General features: G+C 42.1%; 1 protein-coding gene across 2 annotated transcripts in view; it reads left to right on the forward strand.

The window, feature by feature from the left end:
* MTOR (mechanistic target of rapamycin kinase) overlaps window positions 1–15,854 on the forward strand; it is a 165,689-nt gene that overhangs the window by 113,230 nt on the left and 36,605 nt on the right. For both annotated transcript variants that reach the window (XM_058304419.2, XM_058304418.2), the window contains exons 30-32: window positions 8,427–8,566; window positions 13,809–13,909; window positions 15,672–15,787. In XM_058304419.2, the coding sequence (XP_058160402.1) occupies window positions 8,427–8,566; window positions 13,809–13,909; window positions 15,672–15,787 (357 nt within the window). The remainder of the gene's footprint in view (window positions 1–8,426; window positions 8,567–13,808; window positions 13,910–15,671; window positions 15,788–15,854) is intronic.

Consider the following 15,854-nt stretch of genomic DNA (forward strand, 5'->3'; position numbering starts at 1 on the left):
TCCTTGCATACCTGGGATGAATCCCACTTGGTCGTGGTGTATAATTCGTTTAATGTGTTGTTGAATACGATTAGCAAGTATTTTGTTAAGTATTTTTGCGTCTAGGTTCATTAGAGAAATTGGTCTGTAATTTTCCTTTCTTGTGATGTCTTTGTTTGGCTTTGGTACTAGGGTAATGTTGGCATCATAGAAGGAGTTGGGTAATGTTCTTTCTGTTTCGATGGTTTGGAATAGTTTCAGCAGGATTGGTGTCAGTTCTTTCCTGAATGTTTTATAGAATTCACCTGTGAAGCCATCTGGCCCTGGGCTCTTCTTAGTTGGGAGATTTTTAATAACTGATTCTATCTCTCTGCTTGTGATTGGTTTGTTAAGATCATCAATTTCTTCTTTTGTCAATATGGGCTGTTTATGTGTTTCTAGGAATTTGTCCATTTCCTCTAGATTGTCATTTTTGTTGGAATATAGTTTTTCAAAATATCCTCTTATGATAGTCTTTATTTCTGTGGGGTCAGTGGTGATATCGCCTTTCTCATTTCTTATTTTGTGTATTTGCATCTTCTCTCTTTTTTTCTTTGTTAGTGTTGCTAAAGGTTTGTCAATTTTGTTAATCTTCTCAAAAAACCAGCTCTTGGTCTTGTTTATCTGTTCAAGTGCTTTCTTATTTTCTATTTCATTTAGTTCTGCTCTTATCTTTGTTATTTCCTTCCTTCTTCTTCCTGTTGGGTTACTTTGTTGTTGTTTTTCTAATTCCTTCAAATGTGCAGTTAGTTCTTCAATTTTTGCTCTTTCTTCTTTTTTGATATATGAATTTATGGCTATAAACTTCCCTCTCAGTACTGCTTTTGCTGCATCCCATAAATTTTGGTATGTTGTGTTATCATTATCATTTGTTTCAAGGTAGTCATTGATTTCTTTTGAGATTTCCTCTTTGACCCACTGTTTTTCTAAGAGTGTGCTGTTTAATTTCCAAATTGTGGTGTGAAATCTGGTCTTCTGTCCCTTGCAAATCTCCAGCTTGACTCCACTGTGGTCAGAGATAATGTTTGGTATGATTTCAATCTTTCTGAATTCGTTCAGCCTTTCTTTGTGGCCTAGCATATGATCTATCTTGGAGAATGATCCATGTGCGCTTGAGAAAAATGTATATCCTGCTGTGTTTGGGTGTAGCGATCTATATATGTCTATTAGATCGAGCTCCTCTAATATACTATTCAGATGTTTTGTGTCTTTGGTGATTCTCTTTTGAGATGTTCTGTCCAGAATTGATAGTGGTGTATTAAAATCCCCCACTATAATTGTAGATGTATCTATTCTTTCACTTAGTTTTTCCAGCGTTTGCCTGACGTATTTAGAGGCACCCTTGTTAGGGGCATAGATATTTATGATTGTTCGATCTTCTTGACAGATTTTCCCTTTGACTAAAATGTAGTATCCTTCTTTGTCTCTCACAATTGTTTCACATTTAAAGTCTATTTTGTCTGATATTAATATAGCTACTCCTGCCTTTTTTTGGTTATTGTTAGCTTGTATGATTGTTTTCCAGCCTTTCACTTTCAATCTCCATGCGTCTCTGGGTCTAAGATGTGTCTCTTGTAGACAGCATATGGATGGGTCATATTTCCTTATCCAGTGTCCCAGTCTGAATCTTTTGATAGGTGAGTTTAATCCATTGACATTCAGTGTTATTACTATCAAGGAATTATTTGTGTTAGCCATATTTTGATTGGATTTGTGTTTGTCATATTTTGTTTGTATATTTTTTTTTGTCTTTTTTGTTGTTGTTGTTGGTCTTATACTCTCCTCCAACTTTGCCTTTCCTGTTTTTTCCTTTCTTCCTGCAGAACTCCCTTTAGAATTTCTTGAAGGGGAGGTTTCTTGTTGGTATACTCTTTCAGTTTCTGTTTGTCTGCGAATATTTTGAACTCTCCATCATGTTTGAATGCTAGTTTAGCTGGGTAGAGTATTCTTGGTTGGAAATTTTTTTCCTTTAGTACCTTGACTATATCATACCACTGTCTTCTTGCCTCCATGGTTTCAGAAGAGAAATCAGCACTTAATCTAATTGAGCTTCCCTTGTATGTGATGGTTTTCTTTTCTCTTGCTGCTTTTAGGATCTTCTCTTTGTCTTGAGCATTGGATAATTTGACAAGTATATGTCTTGGGGTGGGCCTGTTGGGGTTTATGACTTGTGGAGTGCACTGTGCTTCTTGGATATGTACATCTGTCTCTTTCAGTAGATTTGGGAAGTTTTCAGTCATTATTTCCTGCAACACTCTTTCTGACCCCTTTCCCTTCTCTTCACCTTCTGGAATGCCTATAATACGTATGTTTGAGCGTTTTGCATTGTCATTCAGGTCCCTAAATCCTAATTGGATTTTTTCTATCTTCTTATTGACCCCTTCTACTATCTGTTTGATTTCTGATGTACTGTCTTCCACATCACTAATTCTCTGCTCTGTCTCTTCTAGTCTGCTGATATTTGCTGCAAGTGTATTTTTGATTTCTTGAACTGTGGTGTTCATTCCCATCATATCTGTTATGTTTTTGCGTATGTCTGCAATTTCCCCTCCAAGTGATGTCTTCATGTTGTTAACCTCTTTCATTACTGCATCAAATTTGTCAGTGATAAATGTTCTGAGATCTTTCATTGCTTGTGCCAAGTTTTGCTCCCCTTCGTGATTATTGGTTTGTTGATTGGATTCAGCCATGTTTTTCTGATTACTGGTTTGGTTCGTAGATTTTTGTTGCTTTCTGGTCATCTCTTTATTTTGACGAATTTAATCAGTTCCTTAGCTTCTTTGTCTGCTCTTGGAGGTTAATTAGTTGTTATTTTTGCACAGGTGTTATATCTTCTCTTTGTCACTTTTTTCTTCTTATTCTAGTTACTTGTTGTTGGTTAAGTTCACTTTAGAGGAAAGTATTAGTGTTGGGGAAAGGCAATTGTGTAAGCAAGGGAAAAGTGTAAAGTTGTATTGGTGATGTATGTTAATAAAGCAGGAATATGAGATCTGGAAGGATGGAGGTTAGATTCATGTAGATTGTATAGAGTTATAGCTGTAGGTAGAGTACCTTTTATGAAGTTGATGACTGAATTTGGGAGGAATATGGTATGAACTACACAGCTATTGTTTTCATGAGAGAGGGAAAAAGAAAAGAAAGGTAATAGTTTCAAGAGTGGATAATAGACAGAAAACAGAACAAAGGTATTAGAAATTAAGAGTTAGACACTTTGTGGATCAAAGAACGGGAGGTGGGGGGTGGAATATAGGAGAGACAGTAGATGATAGTGGATATCAAGATGCAGGGGAAGGGGGATAGTGTAGGTAGCCTAAATCAGTTCACACAGAAATGAGGCAGTGGAGGATGGGAAAACCCAGCAAATGTGAGGTGTTCCCTGTAGCACCTATTGTATACTTGAATTAAAGTAAAAATAAGTGGAAGATGAGGGACAAGAGGGAAAGAGAAAACCGAAAAAAAAACAAAAACAAAAAAAAAACAACAAACTAATTATAATAGAGAAAAAAGAAAGGCAAGAAGAAAGGAAGAAAAAAAAAGAGGATGGGCAAACGGTGGGGAACGGATAGGGAGAAGAGAGATACAGGTACACACGTGTCACAATTGCAACACTATCTAAAACAACAACTTCCCCCCGCTTTGCCCTAAAACCCCCCCGTCTGTCTGCCCAAATGGGTCTGCAAGCACCTCCCTTCCCACAAACCCCCAATAGGCCGCCCAGGGCCCACGAACTCCCCAGTACTGCAGATGCTAAAAAAAAAAAAAAAAAAAAAATTTAAGTAAAATTAAAAAACAAACAAACAAACAAACAAACAAACAAAAAAAAACAGAAACCCCTCCGCAGGCCCGGCTCCGCCCGCCGCGGAGGCTTGGACCGGCTCTGCCCGGCTCCTCACGCCGCCTTGGCCTGGCCTGGCTCCGCCCAGCTCCGCTCGCTACAGCGGCCCAGCCGGCTCCGGCATCCACCTCCCGCCACCGCGGCCTGGACCGGCCCTGCCCGGCTCCGTACCCGCCGCGGCCTGACCCGGGCCCGCCCGGCTCCAAACGCTACCGCGGCCCGCAGCCGGGGCCTGAACCGGCCCCGCCCGGCTCCAAGCGCTACCGCGGCCCGCAGCCGGGGCCTGCACCGGCCCCGCCCGGCTCCAAGCGCTACCGCGGCCCGCAGCCGGGGCCTGCACCGGCCCCGCCCGGCTCCAAGCGCTACCGCGGCCCGCAGCCGGGGCCTGCACCGGCCCCGCCCGGCTCCAAACGCTACCGCGGCCCGGCCCGGCCTGGCTCAGCCCCACCGAGCGGGGCTAGATGCCTCGTCTCCGCCTACCCAAGAAGGGAATCCTCTGCAGGTAGCTGGGATCTCCGTGTATATTTCACAGACGAATCCTCTCTGTTACCTTCCCTCCAAATCGATGACCAGACACCTCCGGACCAGCAAAAATCCCGAAACAATCCGGTCCCACAGAGTCTCCAACGCCGCCCAGCCGATTCCCTGCAGAAGACTCTAACAGGGATGTTCACTCAGCCGCCATCTTGCCCCCTCCTCTATAGCTAGTTTTTTGAGAAACCACACAAACTGTCATCCAGAATGGTTGGATCCTTCTGTGCCCCAGCCTCTTTGACTTAATTATTTCTTACACTTCTTTAGCTCTCTGCCTGCCTCTCTGCCTACAGGGCAAATTCTGCGGGGACAAGCTAGAGATGAGTGTCCTGGTTCAATCTTTCAAGCTGTCTTGACGGCTACCAACATACAGGTACCCCAGTATGCACATAGGAGTTACTCTGCTCACTCTAGAACAGGGCCAGGGACCCACAGTGGGAACATGGTCTGGCTCTACCTGAACCAGGAAGGGGTCAAGGAAAGGCCCGCATGCTTCTCCAACCTCTTTTTAAGTTAGTTTTCTTGATTTAGCACTTACCCAGTTACTTCCATCCTTGAACTGTTTTCTGTAATTTTGAGTAGGATGACTCTGGCTAGTTGTTCAAAGATTCTGTGGGGAAACAGTACCTTGAAGCATCTTTTGCCACCATCTTGGTTGGCCATTATCTGACTTACCTATATTCTAAGAATGAAGAAGCTATATGGGCTATACTCAAACATAGATCACGAGAGCAGAATATAATAAATAATAATATCTGATCTTTATTCAGACTCTTAGCATGTGCCCAGCACTTTGCTAAGTGTTTTACATACTTAATCTAATTCAGTCTTCACAACAACCCTGTAAAGTAAATCTTATTGTTAGTACATTTTGCAGATGAAACCAAAGCCCCAACAAGTTAAGAACCTTGCCCAAGTTCACAGAGTGAATAATTGGCAGAACCAATTTATTCTTGAACCTATGAAGTCTAGCACCAGAGCCCAGGCTTTTAGCCCTGATCTGATTATCTTTGCTTTATCTGTGGCAGCTAGCATTGTGTCTGGCCCACAGTTACCACTCACTATTAAGTGTTTTGGAAAAAATGTACTATGGCCACTTTTCTAGAAAAAAAATATATACTATAACTTATACATGATATTGATGGATCTTTCCATTTCATTATTGCTTACATTGCTTCTGCTTTCCTGCCATCTTTGCTCTACTAATATTAAAATGTTTCCAATACTCCTTGCGGTCCTGGGAGGGGACTTTGGTAACTTCCTAACCATATATCTTAAACATCTATTTAATTAACTTAGCACTGAATTCCATGAAGGTTAAGAAGTTCTGGTTTCATATATTTGATATGAAACCTTTATTAATCATGTTAGTCACTTACTCTGGTTGCCTTAATCAAGAGCCAGGGTGTAGGGAAGCGGACTTGGCCCAGTGGTTAGGGCATCTGTCTACCACATGGGAGGTCCGTGGTTCAAACCCCGGGCCTCCTTGACCTGTGTGGAGCTGGCCCATGCTCAGTATTAATGCGCGCAAGGAGTGCCGTGTCATGCAGGGGTGTCCCCCACGTAGGGGAGCCCCACGTGCAAGGAGTGCACCCCATAAGGAGAGCCGCCCAGCGCGAAAGAAAGTGCAGCCTGCCCGAGAATGGTGCCGCACACACAGAGAGCTGCTGACACAACAAGATGACGCAACAAAAAGAAACACAGATTCCCATGCCACTGATAACAACAGAAGCAGACAAAGAAGACGACGCAGCAAATAGACACAGAGAACAAACAACCAGGGCAGGGGGGAGGGGAGAGAAATAAATAAATATTTATTTATTTATTTATAAAAAAAAAAAGAACCAGGGTGTTAAGAGTAAAGGAAATTGTGAATACTTCTCAGGCTTTTGTTTGATTGCTTAGCTTTTTCGCCTTATACAAGAGTTAGTGAATTGAAATTTTTATGGAAACTTTTTGCCATCTTTAACACATATTATCTGTAACTAGAGTAAGAAAGTTTTCCTCCGGGTGGTGACAAGATAGAAAGATCTATGTCTCATCCTTCGTTGCCACAATCCTTGTTTGCAGAAAGTAAGTAGAGAAGACACATGATATGCTCCACCTAGACAAAAATCTACCTACCTTTGCTATCCGTAGCACGTAGACCCCAGTAAGTGCTGACTGAAACAAGGACTCTACAGCATTTGGCGTACAGGTGATGTGCCACACATTGTTTATACCCCAGTGCCTGTGAATGCCAACCTTAAACGAGAGCCCTTCAGTCACCAGGTTCTAAAGGTTGCCATTAGCTCCAGAATTATTGTTAAACCCATGGTGGATTTTCTGGTATATTTAGGGAGCTGAATCCTATTACGCTTGACAATAGTTTGCTTTTCTTGGCAGAGCCTGTGCTTTCTCAGCACAATTTATGTAACTGCAGTCTCATTAGAATTTTGTGTGATTGATTGCTTAAACCATATAGTTTCTGCCATCTATTGCAATTCAAAATATCCTGCCCCCTCCTTGACCTGTTCCGCATGGTGCTCTTTCTACTTTCTGCCTGTTCATACTGAATGTATGCCATACACTAACCCCTTTTTCCTTCTTCCACCCAGAATAGGAATTCAAAATGGGAAATTGACTGGTTTTGCTTTTTAATTTAAGAGTTTTTAATTTTACGTTGTCTTTGTAGGCACTAAGTTTTGCTTTTTATATTTAGGCATAACAGAGAGACATTATTCTAGATAGGCTTGGAAAATGCCGCTTAGATAGTTTTTTTTACCTTGTGTGGAATCAGATATGCCCATTTTGGCAAACTCCACTGTGCATTGGGGAGAAGGTTATAATGGCAGCAGAATTATTATAGGGGTACTGGAGAGGATCGGTGCTGTTAGAAAACAAACTAGAATAAGTAGGTACATGTTAACAATGTACAGTATAAATGACATCCTTACCAGAAGTCCAAGCAGGAAAGGTTTCTTCAGATAGCTTAGCAGAGTAGCTGTTCGAGTATATGCTATGCAAACATCAGTTTTATTAGGAAGGGGAGGAGAATAAGGGGGGAAACTAACATGGACCTTGCATTAAAGCATATATATTCCACTGTGGAATCATTGTTGCTCAAGAAATCCCTGGAGAGCTACTCCCCAGGCCTGATAGAGAAATAGTCATTTACTGAGCTGGTGATGAAGAAGCCCAATAGACAAACTGAGGTGGAGGGCAGATGTAGGACAACCAGAGAAAACACACAAAACAGTGTTGGAGGGTAATGATCTCCTGATCATTTAGAGAGCCATACCCCGCAACTTCAGTTTTGCAGCACCTTTTACTTGTGTGGATGAACTGAATTTTACCTTGGCACTCCATCTGTCCATGGTAATGGAATCCTGGTCCTTGACACTGGTAAAGTTTTCAAGGGCTGAGCAGAAGAGAACATTGGATGGGAGACTCTGAAAGGAGGAGGAAAAGGTTTTCCAAAGGATTTTAAATGGTAGTGTTATATTGTATTTTAAATTATTATTTCCTATAACTTTAAAAATGCATTAAGGAATGCAGAGAATCAAGAGCTTTTAAAAAATGAGTTGTTTTCCTGCAACAACTGTGCAGCTGTTGCTTGGTCTTTCTATGCCTTTCAGAAAAACCGCTCCCATCTCTCCCATGTGACCAAGTGTCAGCACTCCAGCAGTTAGCATCCTTGCAGGTGCTCCAGTCCAGGCTTCCTGCTTTCTCCAAAGGATTTCCCCTGTCCTCATTTACCCACAGGCTGGTGTTTTGGGGACCCACTTGTCTGGGCAAGAAGTGAGGGAGGAGTGAGGGCAGACATCTGCTCTCAGATTATCCCATCTGTGTGCCAAAGGACAAGTATTTCTGCCATCACCAAACAACATACCTCCAGATAATATGAAGTTCTTTTTAGTCAAAGCCAAGACATGCTTAGATGGGTGAAGTATCATATGTACAATAGTGTGCTTTAGGAAGGAGAGTGTGTGGTATTTAAAAATATCACCCCTTTCTCCTCTGTGCCTCACAACAGTCCTCTTTCTTTTCCACTTGGCAGGAGATCCAGGCTACCTGGTATGAGAAATTGCATGAGTGGGAGGATGCTCTTGTAGCCTATGATAAGAAGATGGACACCAACAAGGATGACCCCGAGCTGATGTTGGGCCGCATGCGCTGCCTGGAGGCCTTGGGGGAATGGTGAGCTCAATGTAATGATGAGCTGAGTGAACTATTAGAGACTTAATCTCCTTGGTCTTTGAATCTAAAAGGTCTTCCCCTAAACAGAATTCTCACCAATACAGAATTTTTGTTTCACTTAATATTTCCAAAGGAATCGTCTTTCACTTTGATCATCATTGTTCTGTCTAAGCTACTAAATAAAATAGCAAGGTTTTTGTGTTGTTGTTGTTTTAAAAAACCTTCGTAATTCTAGAGGACTTTGTAATGCTGCCAGGAGCTGCGTGTGCTCCTAGGAGCTACACTACTTCTTCATGTCTGCTTCTCTTGTTTGACCTTAGCCTGGTGAAAATCTCATAATGCTTACTCTGCTACATTGATTCTTTTGTTAGCTCTTATTAATGGTTTTAGGAAAGAGAAACAAATGCCTGTCTTCTTCGGCTCTTTCGCCTTTATTGATATTGAATGCTTACCCTGTGCCAGGCTTTCAATTTAAAAAAAGAAAATACAGAAAAAATGTCTTCCCTCAAGGCCTCTACTGTGTAGTTGATTGAGACAATTAGATGAACAAATAGTTCTTAAAACATGAGAGTACATGCCATGAGCAGACTGGTGTGAAAGCCTGAGAAGGGACTCGTAACCCCGTCGTGATCTTGTAAGCTTCCTGGAGGAAGGACTACAAGTTAGGAGACAGGTGACAGAGAAAAGGAAAGGTGAAAAGGGTTTTCCAGGTAGAGGCAACAGTAATGCTTAACTGAGAACATTTAGCTAGGTTTTGATTTGGCGAGTTGTTGGGGGGTGATCAAGAAATCCTTGTCCTCATTCTGTTTCCCAGCAGCTAGTGCAGTTTTTTTGACAGTTAAAACAAAATGCCATGGTATTGTCCTTACCTCCTCACTAGGCAGATTATCCTGACTTTGTTTTGAACCTGATACTGGAGGTCCCCTTAATTAGTCAACCAGTAGTTCTCACGCAGATATTCATTGTGCCAGGTCCTGAGGACACAACAGTGAATAAGGCAGACAACAGCTCCTGCCTTCCTAGAATTTAGGGACAGACAACCAGGCAGTTGTAATACACTGTGTAAACATTTATACAGGGGAATCAAAAGGATCTGTGAGAAATAGAAAAGGCTTGGAAGGTTACAGAAGGCTTCCAGGAGGAAGTGTTGTCTAATTTAGACCTGTACAGTAAAGGGGAGGCAGCATAGTAAGTTCATGGTTATGAAAGTTCAGTATGGTCCCAGGGTCAGGTGTGATGTGGAAAGATAAAAGGTGAGGTAGGAGAGGTAGGCAGCAGTCAGATCGTAAAGGGCTTAAAGACCATGTTAGGAGTTTGGTCTTCAAAGCTACCTAAGGGCCACCAGGAGGTCATTGAAATATTTGGAGGGCCATGGTGATGGGGTTTCCATTATTAAAAAAGTTTAAACAAACAAACAAAACCCTGAGGAGAAAATAGAGAGTAGATTGAAGAGAGGCCAGAGAGGAGATGACAAGACCAGCTCAGAGGCCATCCAAAGGGTGAGATGATAGTGGCAAAGAAAAGGAGGGCAATAGCAGTGGGGGGTCGAGAGATGTATCTGGCTCCAAAAATGTTTAGGAAGTAGAATTGAGAGGATTTGAAACTGATTAAATGTAAAAGTGAAGGGAATTACAGTTTGAGCTTCCGTAACGTAGGCAAGGCTAGAACAACCAGAACTCCGCAGAGGCCAACTCAGTCCAAAGCCTAAGATTCCCCTGAAACCAGGCCTCCCAAGAGCCTTCTAGTGGAGGCTGAATTCCACAAGACTGTGCCCTGGCTTTTGGATCTGCCTGTGGAACCTCTGTCCCCAAAGGCTTTCTTCATGTTTTTTTATTTATAAAGCATTGTTTAAAAAAAAAAAAAAGGGTAATATGCACATGTTACTAAATTCAACAGTTATAGAATGGTGACAGAACTGTGAAAACCAAGTCTTCTCTTTTGGTCTCCCAGCCACTCAGACTTCCAGGTGCCATTCCGAGGTCCTTGTGTATACTTCTAGGGATAATCCATGTATGTACAAGCATATACATTAATGTACTTTGCTTGTTTCATATAACACTGCTAGTACTGTTCCATATCAGTACTGTAGAGCTGCTGCCTCATTTTTTAAAATGGCTTAATACTCCATTGTATCAATTAACCTCAGTATATTTCATATAGGCAAATTTTGATTTGTTTAAAATTGTATACATTATAAAGTTTAAAAATTACTATGGAAAAATCAAAGCAAGACTTTTAAAAGAATGATCTTTTGCTCTACCTATTTTTTCTGTACCTAATTGCAGATGTTAGGTACCTAATTTTTCTGTACCTAATTGCAGATGTTACTACATTTCCAAAATAGAAGATGGAATGTTCTGCATGAAAATTTAATGTCAGTGAATTTAGCTTGAGGTGTTGAATCACATATATACAGATAATAGTCTAAAATATTTGAAATTGGCTTAATTGTCTTATTTAACCATTTTAGGAACATTGAAAAGTGTTTTTCATTTATTTTCATAAATTAGCATTCCATATTCATTCACCTCAAAAGATTGAGGAAGCATATCCTATCAAATCTGCTTCATTAGTTTGTATAGCTAAAATTATTTTTGTTTCTTTAAGTCTGGCAAGTGTCTAAAGCTGCATGGTCCAATATGGTAGCCATTAGCCATTTGTGATCACACTAGCCACCTTTCAGATGCTCAGGAGCCCCATGTGGCTGCCATATTAGACAGTGAAGATATAGGACACTTCTATCATAACAGGAAGTTCTATTGGACAGCACTGAGCTAAGTTAAAAGAAAGGTTAGGTAACAAGAATTGACCACATTATTTCACAACAGTTTTTTCGTGCTTTCAAATTGTCTGTCATACAACCATTATCTTAAAGATAAAAATAAGATATAGGTGTTCTTAAAATGCAACTCAAATAATTCTTTAAAAGCTTCAGTGTCTCCTGTTTGCCTTTGGATTTACATATAAATGTCACAGCCTGGCATTCAGAGTCTTTCCTGTTGTAGCTGTACCAAGCCCTGCTGAACTTATTTTCTCTGCATTCATTCATCCTGTTCCCTAACTTTGCCCTCCTTTTCTGTTTTATCTACTTTTTTGAAAACCTTACCATCTTTCAAGATCCACCTGAACCCTTTTTTCCTCCTTGATATCTTCCCCTTCCCTTCACCCTCCTTTCCCCCCCCACTCCCCATCTTTTCAAAATTAGAGACAACCACTTTCCTTGGATGGAGGGAGGAGGGATAGCTTAGATGTATCAGAAGAGGCTTGAAATGTGGTTTTGTCCAATCCCCCTGTGTTAAAGGTGAGGAAACTGAGGCTCATAGAAGTCATGATAGCTGTCTGAAGTCTCCCAAGAGCAGAGTAATCTGCATCTCCTAACTAACTTTGCCATCCTCAGTCCAGTATACCACTGACCTTTTTGGTTCTTTCCAGTTTGATAATTATCTGTAAAGTATAAGTGACTAGTGATGCTGACCAAGGATTTAAGAATGCAGGAGACTAAGGGAGGTTTTAAAAAGAAATGAAAGAAGCAGAATCCTTTTCCTGATCATTTGCAGATTTCTGATATGGTTTATTCATTCATTTCTATTGAGAGTGCAATTTCTAAATTTCTTTTGCTTTGCGCATGTATCCTCAACGTGCCTGAAGCAGGTGGTCCCCAGAGGTGGCATCCAGAATGATTAAGAGTCACCAGTGAGCTCAAGTCCTTTCCCTTCTCCCATGCTCATCTGCCTCCACAGGTCCCAGCCCCATGGCGCACATAGCCTACCTCTGCCAAGACAAACCTAAAGAAATCCCTTCCCCCACACTTTTCCTCACTCAGCTTCCTGGTCTTCGAGAACAGATTCTTCAGGTGTGAGACTATAGGCAGCCAACCACTTGAGGTGTTCAACAGGAAGAACACTTCCTAAACTTTTTGCTGCTGCCGTAGGTAGAAAAAAGCCCTGGAAGGCAGACCTTTGAGCCAGTCCTCCCTGGTGTGCAGTGAGTTTTCAGAAAATTTATCCTGCAGTTTCATATTTTTATTTGTTTTTGCTCCACCCCAGCTCCTTTTGAGAATTAGGACTGACTCTGTATATTCTGTTTTTTTCTTTTTTTTTTTTTTTTTTTGACACATGTTTGTGGGGAGAGAGGAACCCTGCCTCTGTGCCTCCGTGTAGACTGCCTGGGCTTCTGTTCTCTCATTGTGCATTAGTCTGTTAATCACCATTCATAATTCATTGTCCCCTAGTCCTTACCCACACTCTTGGTAATTATGCAAAATTCTGGTAGATGTGACCATGGTACAGCCTTCTATGCAGATTGATGTCATTTAGGTTTCATTTCAGAGTGAAACCATTTGTAGAACACTTTTTTTTTTAAGATTTATTTATTTCTCCTCCCCACCCCCATTACCCCCATTGTCTGCTCTCTGTGTCCATTCGCTGTGTGTTTTTCTGTGTCTGCTTCATATTAGGCAGCTCTGAAAAACAATCCTGGAACCTTCTGGAGTGGGAGAGAGGCAATTACTCTCCTGCACAATCTCAACTTCCTATTCTGCTACATCTTCTTATTTTCTCTCCTCTGTGTCTCTTGTTACATCATCTTACTATGCCAGCTCTCCACATCGGCTGGCACTCCTGTCCCAAGCTGAGCGACATTCCCACACAGGATGACACTCCTGCGTGGACAACATTTCTGCATGGGCCAGCTCGCTGCATGAGCCAGCTTGCCCTCACCAGGAGGCCCTGGGCATCGAACGCTGGACCTTCTATTTGGTAGATGGGAGCCCAATTGGTTGCGCCACATCCGTTTCCATGTAGAATACATTTAAGAGCCATTTCTCCCTATAGCTTTGAGCCCAAATGAATATACAGATGTGTCTCTTCAGATTGCTTTCTCTTTAGGCCTCCCAAAGGGAAAGAGCCCAGAGTTCATTGGCATAGGAGAGAAGTTATTTAATTTTTATACAGGGGAGCCAGATGTTCACTGCATATCACAAAGATTTAAGCACAGTCTCTCTTTGATCAACTAACTCTCAGACAAATTATAAGCACCAGGCCACAGAAATAACAAATAGCCCTTTCACTTCATTATTATATGACCCAATAGAATGTGCTTATTTTATTTAAAGGCTCCCAGTTCTGGACAGGCCTCTATCATGCCAGTTTCTCTGTAGTCTCCAGCTGACCCAAAGCCTGAAGGGAAGACTGGCAGATTATGGAGGTGATTTTGGTTAAACAGCATAATTCTTTTCCTTCAGGGGCCAACTCCACCAGCAGTGCTGTGAAAAGTGGACCCTGGTTAATGATGAGACACAAGCCAAGATGGCCCGAATGGCTGCTGCCGCTGCGTGGGGTTTAGGTAAGGCTTCCCTCACAGGCACCCCAGTTCAGATGGGGAGAGTGAGGCACCGTGGATGCAAGTGGAGATGTGAACTCTACAGATGTGTAGAAACAGTCTGTAGCCACCTGCTTTTATAGCCCCCATCTGTCCTTTCCTCCTGATGAGGTGGACTAACTTGTTAGACACAGGTCAAAATGGTTCTGCATTGGAAGGCCAAGCAAAAATGAGCTAGCATCGTAATTGAGATTTAGTGTAGTGTGTTTTTGTTTGGCTTAAATAAGTTACTGTTTTATTTTTCTCTTGTAAAGGAAATTCAGAGGCAAGCAATCTCAGATGGCTGTCTTCTGACTATTGTCATTAGCCCTTTTCCGTATTTCTGCTTTGCCATCCTTGGCATGGAGCCTCCATTTGCAGATCCCTTTCATGATCCAGTACGGTTGCTAGAGCTCCATTCCTCATTCCAAGCCCGAGGAAAGGGGGAAGACAGCTGTCTCCTTTGTTTCTCAACTTTCATTATAGAGCTTTTCCAATATATATAAAAGTGAAGAGAATACTATATTGAACCCCACGTACCCTTCACCTTCCCCAACCATTATAAACATATGACAATCTTGTTTTTCCTATTCACCTCCCCATTGCCCCAAGCCTCCCCCACATGACTCCCACTCCTGCACTGTTTTAAAGCAGAGATTTTGTTTCAGTCTCCACAGACATGTGGATTTGACAGGAGGTCCCAGCTGATGAGGATTTGCAATGTCTGTTCCAGAGATGTTCTTGATAACAGGGAAAAGGAAACCAAGGCTGTCCCGGGTAAAAAACTTCACCTGTGGAGAGGAAGGTTGCATAACCTTCCACTTCTGTCCTATCCCACTTGAGTCACAGAGCTTATATCCTTTCCTTTCATGAGCACTGGGCTTGATCCAAAACATTTTCAAAACAAATTGCTTCCTGAGGAGTCATCTTTTGCTATTTACTTTTGCCCAGAGGCTTAGAGAATGGATGAGTTGATGTTCCGGAGTGAAAGGCAGAAAAATGTCCTGTAAATTCGACAGCCCAGCAGTTTATAGCTAATGAAGCTGGCATCTTTTCTGCAGATGGCCTTGGTAATCCTGGCCTTTGAAATGTGCTTGCCCCACCAGGGAAACTGAATATCTCTTCCTGGATATAATCATTTCCCCAGTCTAACGTGACACAAAGACCACTGTGCTATGACTCAGCCTGTCTTCCTGCTATAAAAGAGCCTCTTAAAATATTTATCTCCTCCCTTCTGAGGCAAAGGTATTGCCAGAGCAAAGCAGGCAAGCTATTTGTCTAATCCTGTCCCCTGACTATATAATGGCTATTTTCAGTTGTTCAGAGGAAAATGTAATTTCCCAGTGTACCACTGAATCGTGAGATGCTTCACCAGTAGGGAAGAAGGGTATTTCTGCTCACCTGGAGAAACCTGAGAGAGTTCTCTAGGTTAATGAGGTGCTGCATTCAACCCACTTGATGGCCAGGTTTTGCAGTCATGCGATTTCTGTCATCATTCATGATGCTCCTGGGTGCAGCTCTGGAGTCCAGTGCTTAGAAGAGAGAATATGGCTTTGTGTTTTAATTGGCTCAATCAGCCACCACAGTGTAGAGGGCCTCTTCAGGATTTTGGTAATATTTAGACTCTTAATTTGTCTTGTTTGAATCCCAAGCTAATTGAAAGTTAACACTGCCCAGGCCTATTTGAGATGCTGCCTGTAGCCCGGCGGCTGACCCCCCTAATGCTTTTCTGCCTGTGTGTGTGTAGGTCAGTGGGACAGCATGGAGGAGTATACCTGTATGATCCCTCGAGACACCCACGATGGGGCATTTTATAGAGCTGTGCTGGCGCTACATCAGGACCTCTTTTCATTGGCTCAACAGGTAAAAATTGACATGTACCCAGATCCTCTAGCAAAGAAATTATTATTATGGATGGTCCATTGGCTTC

The sequence above is a fragment of the Dasypus novemcinctus genome, chromosome 9 (assembly GCF_030445035.2).
Source record: "Dasypus novemcinctus isolate mDasNov1 chromosome 9, mDasNov1.1.hap2, whole genome shotgun sequence".
In the NCBI taxonomy this organism is placed as follows: Eukaryota; Metazoa; Chordata; class Mammalia; order Cingulata; family Dasypodidae; genus Dasypus; species Dasypus novemcinctus.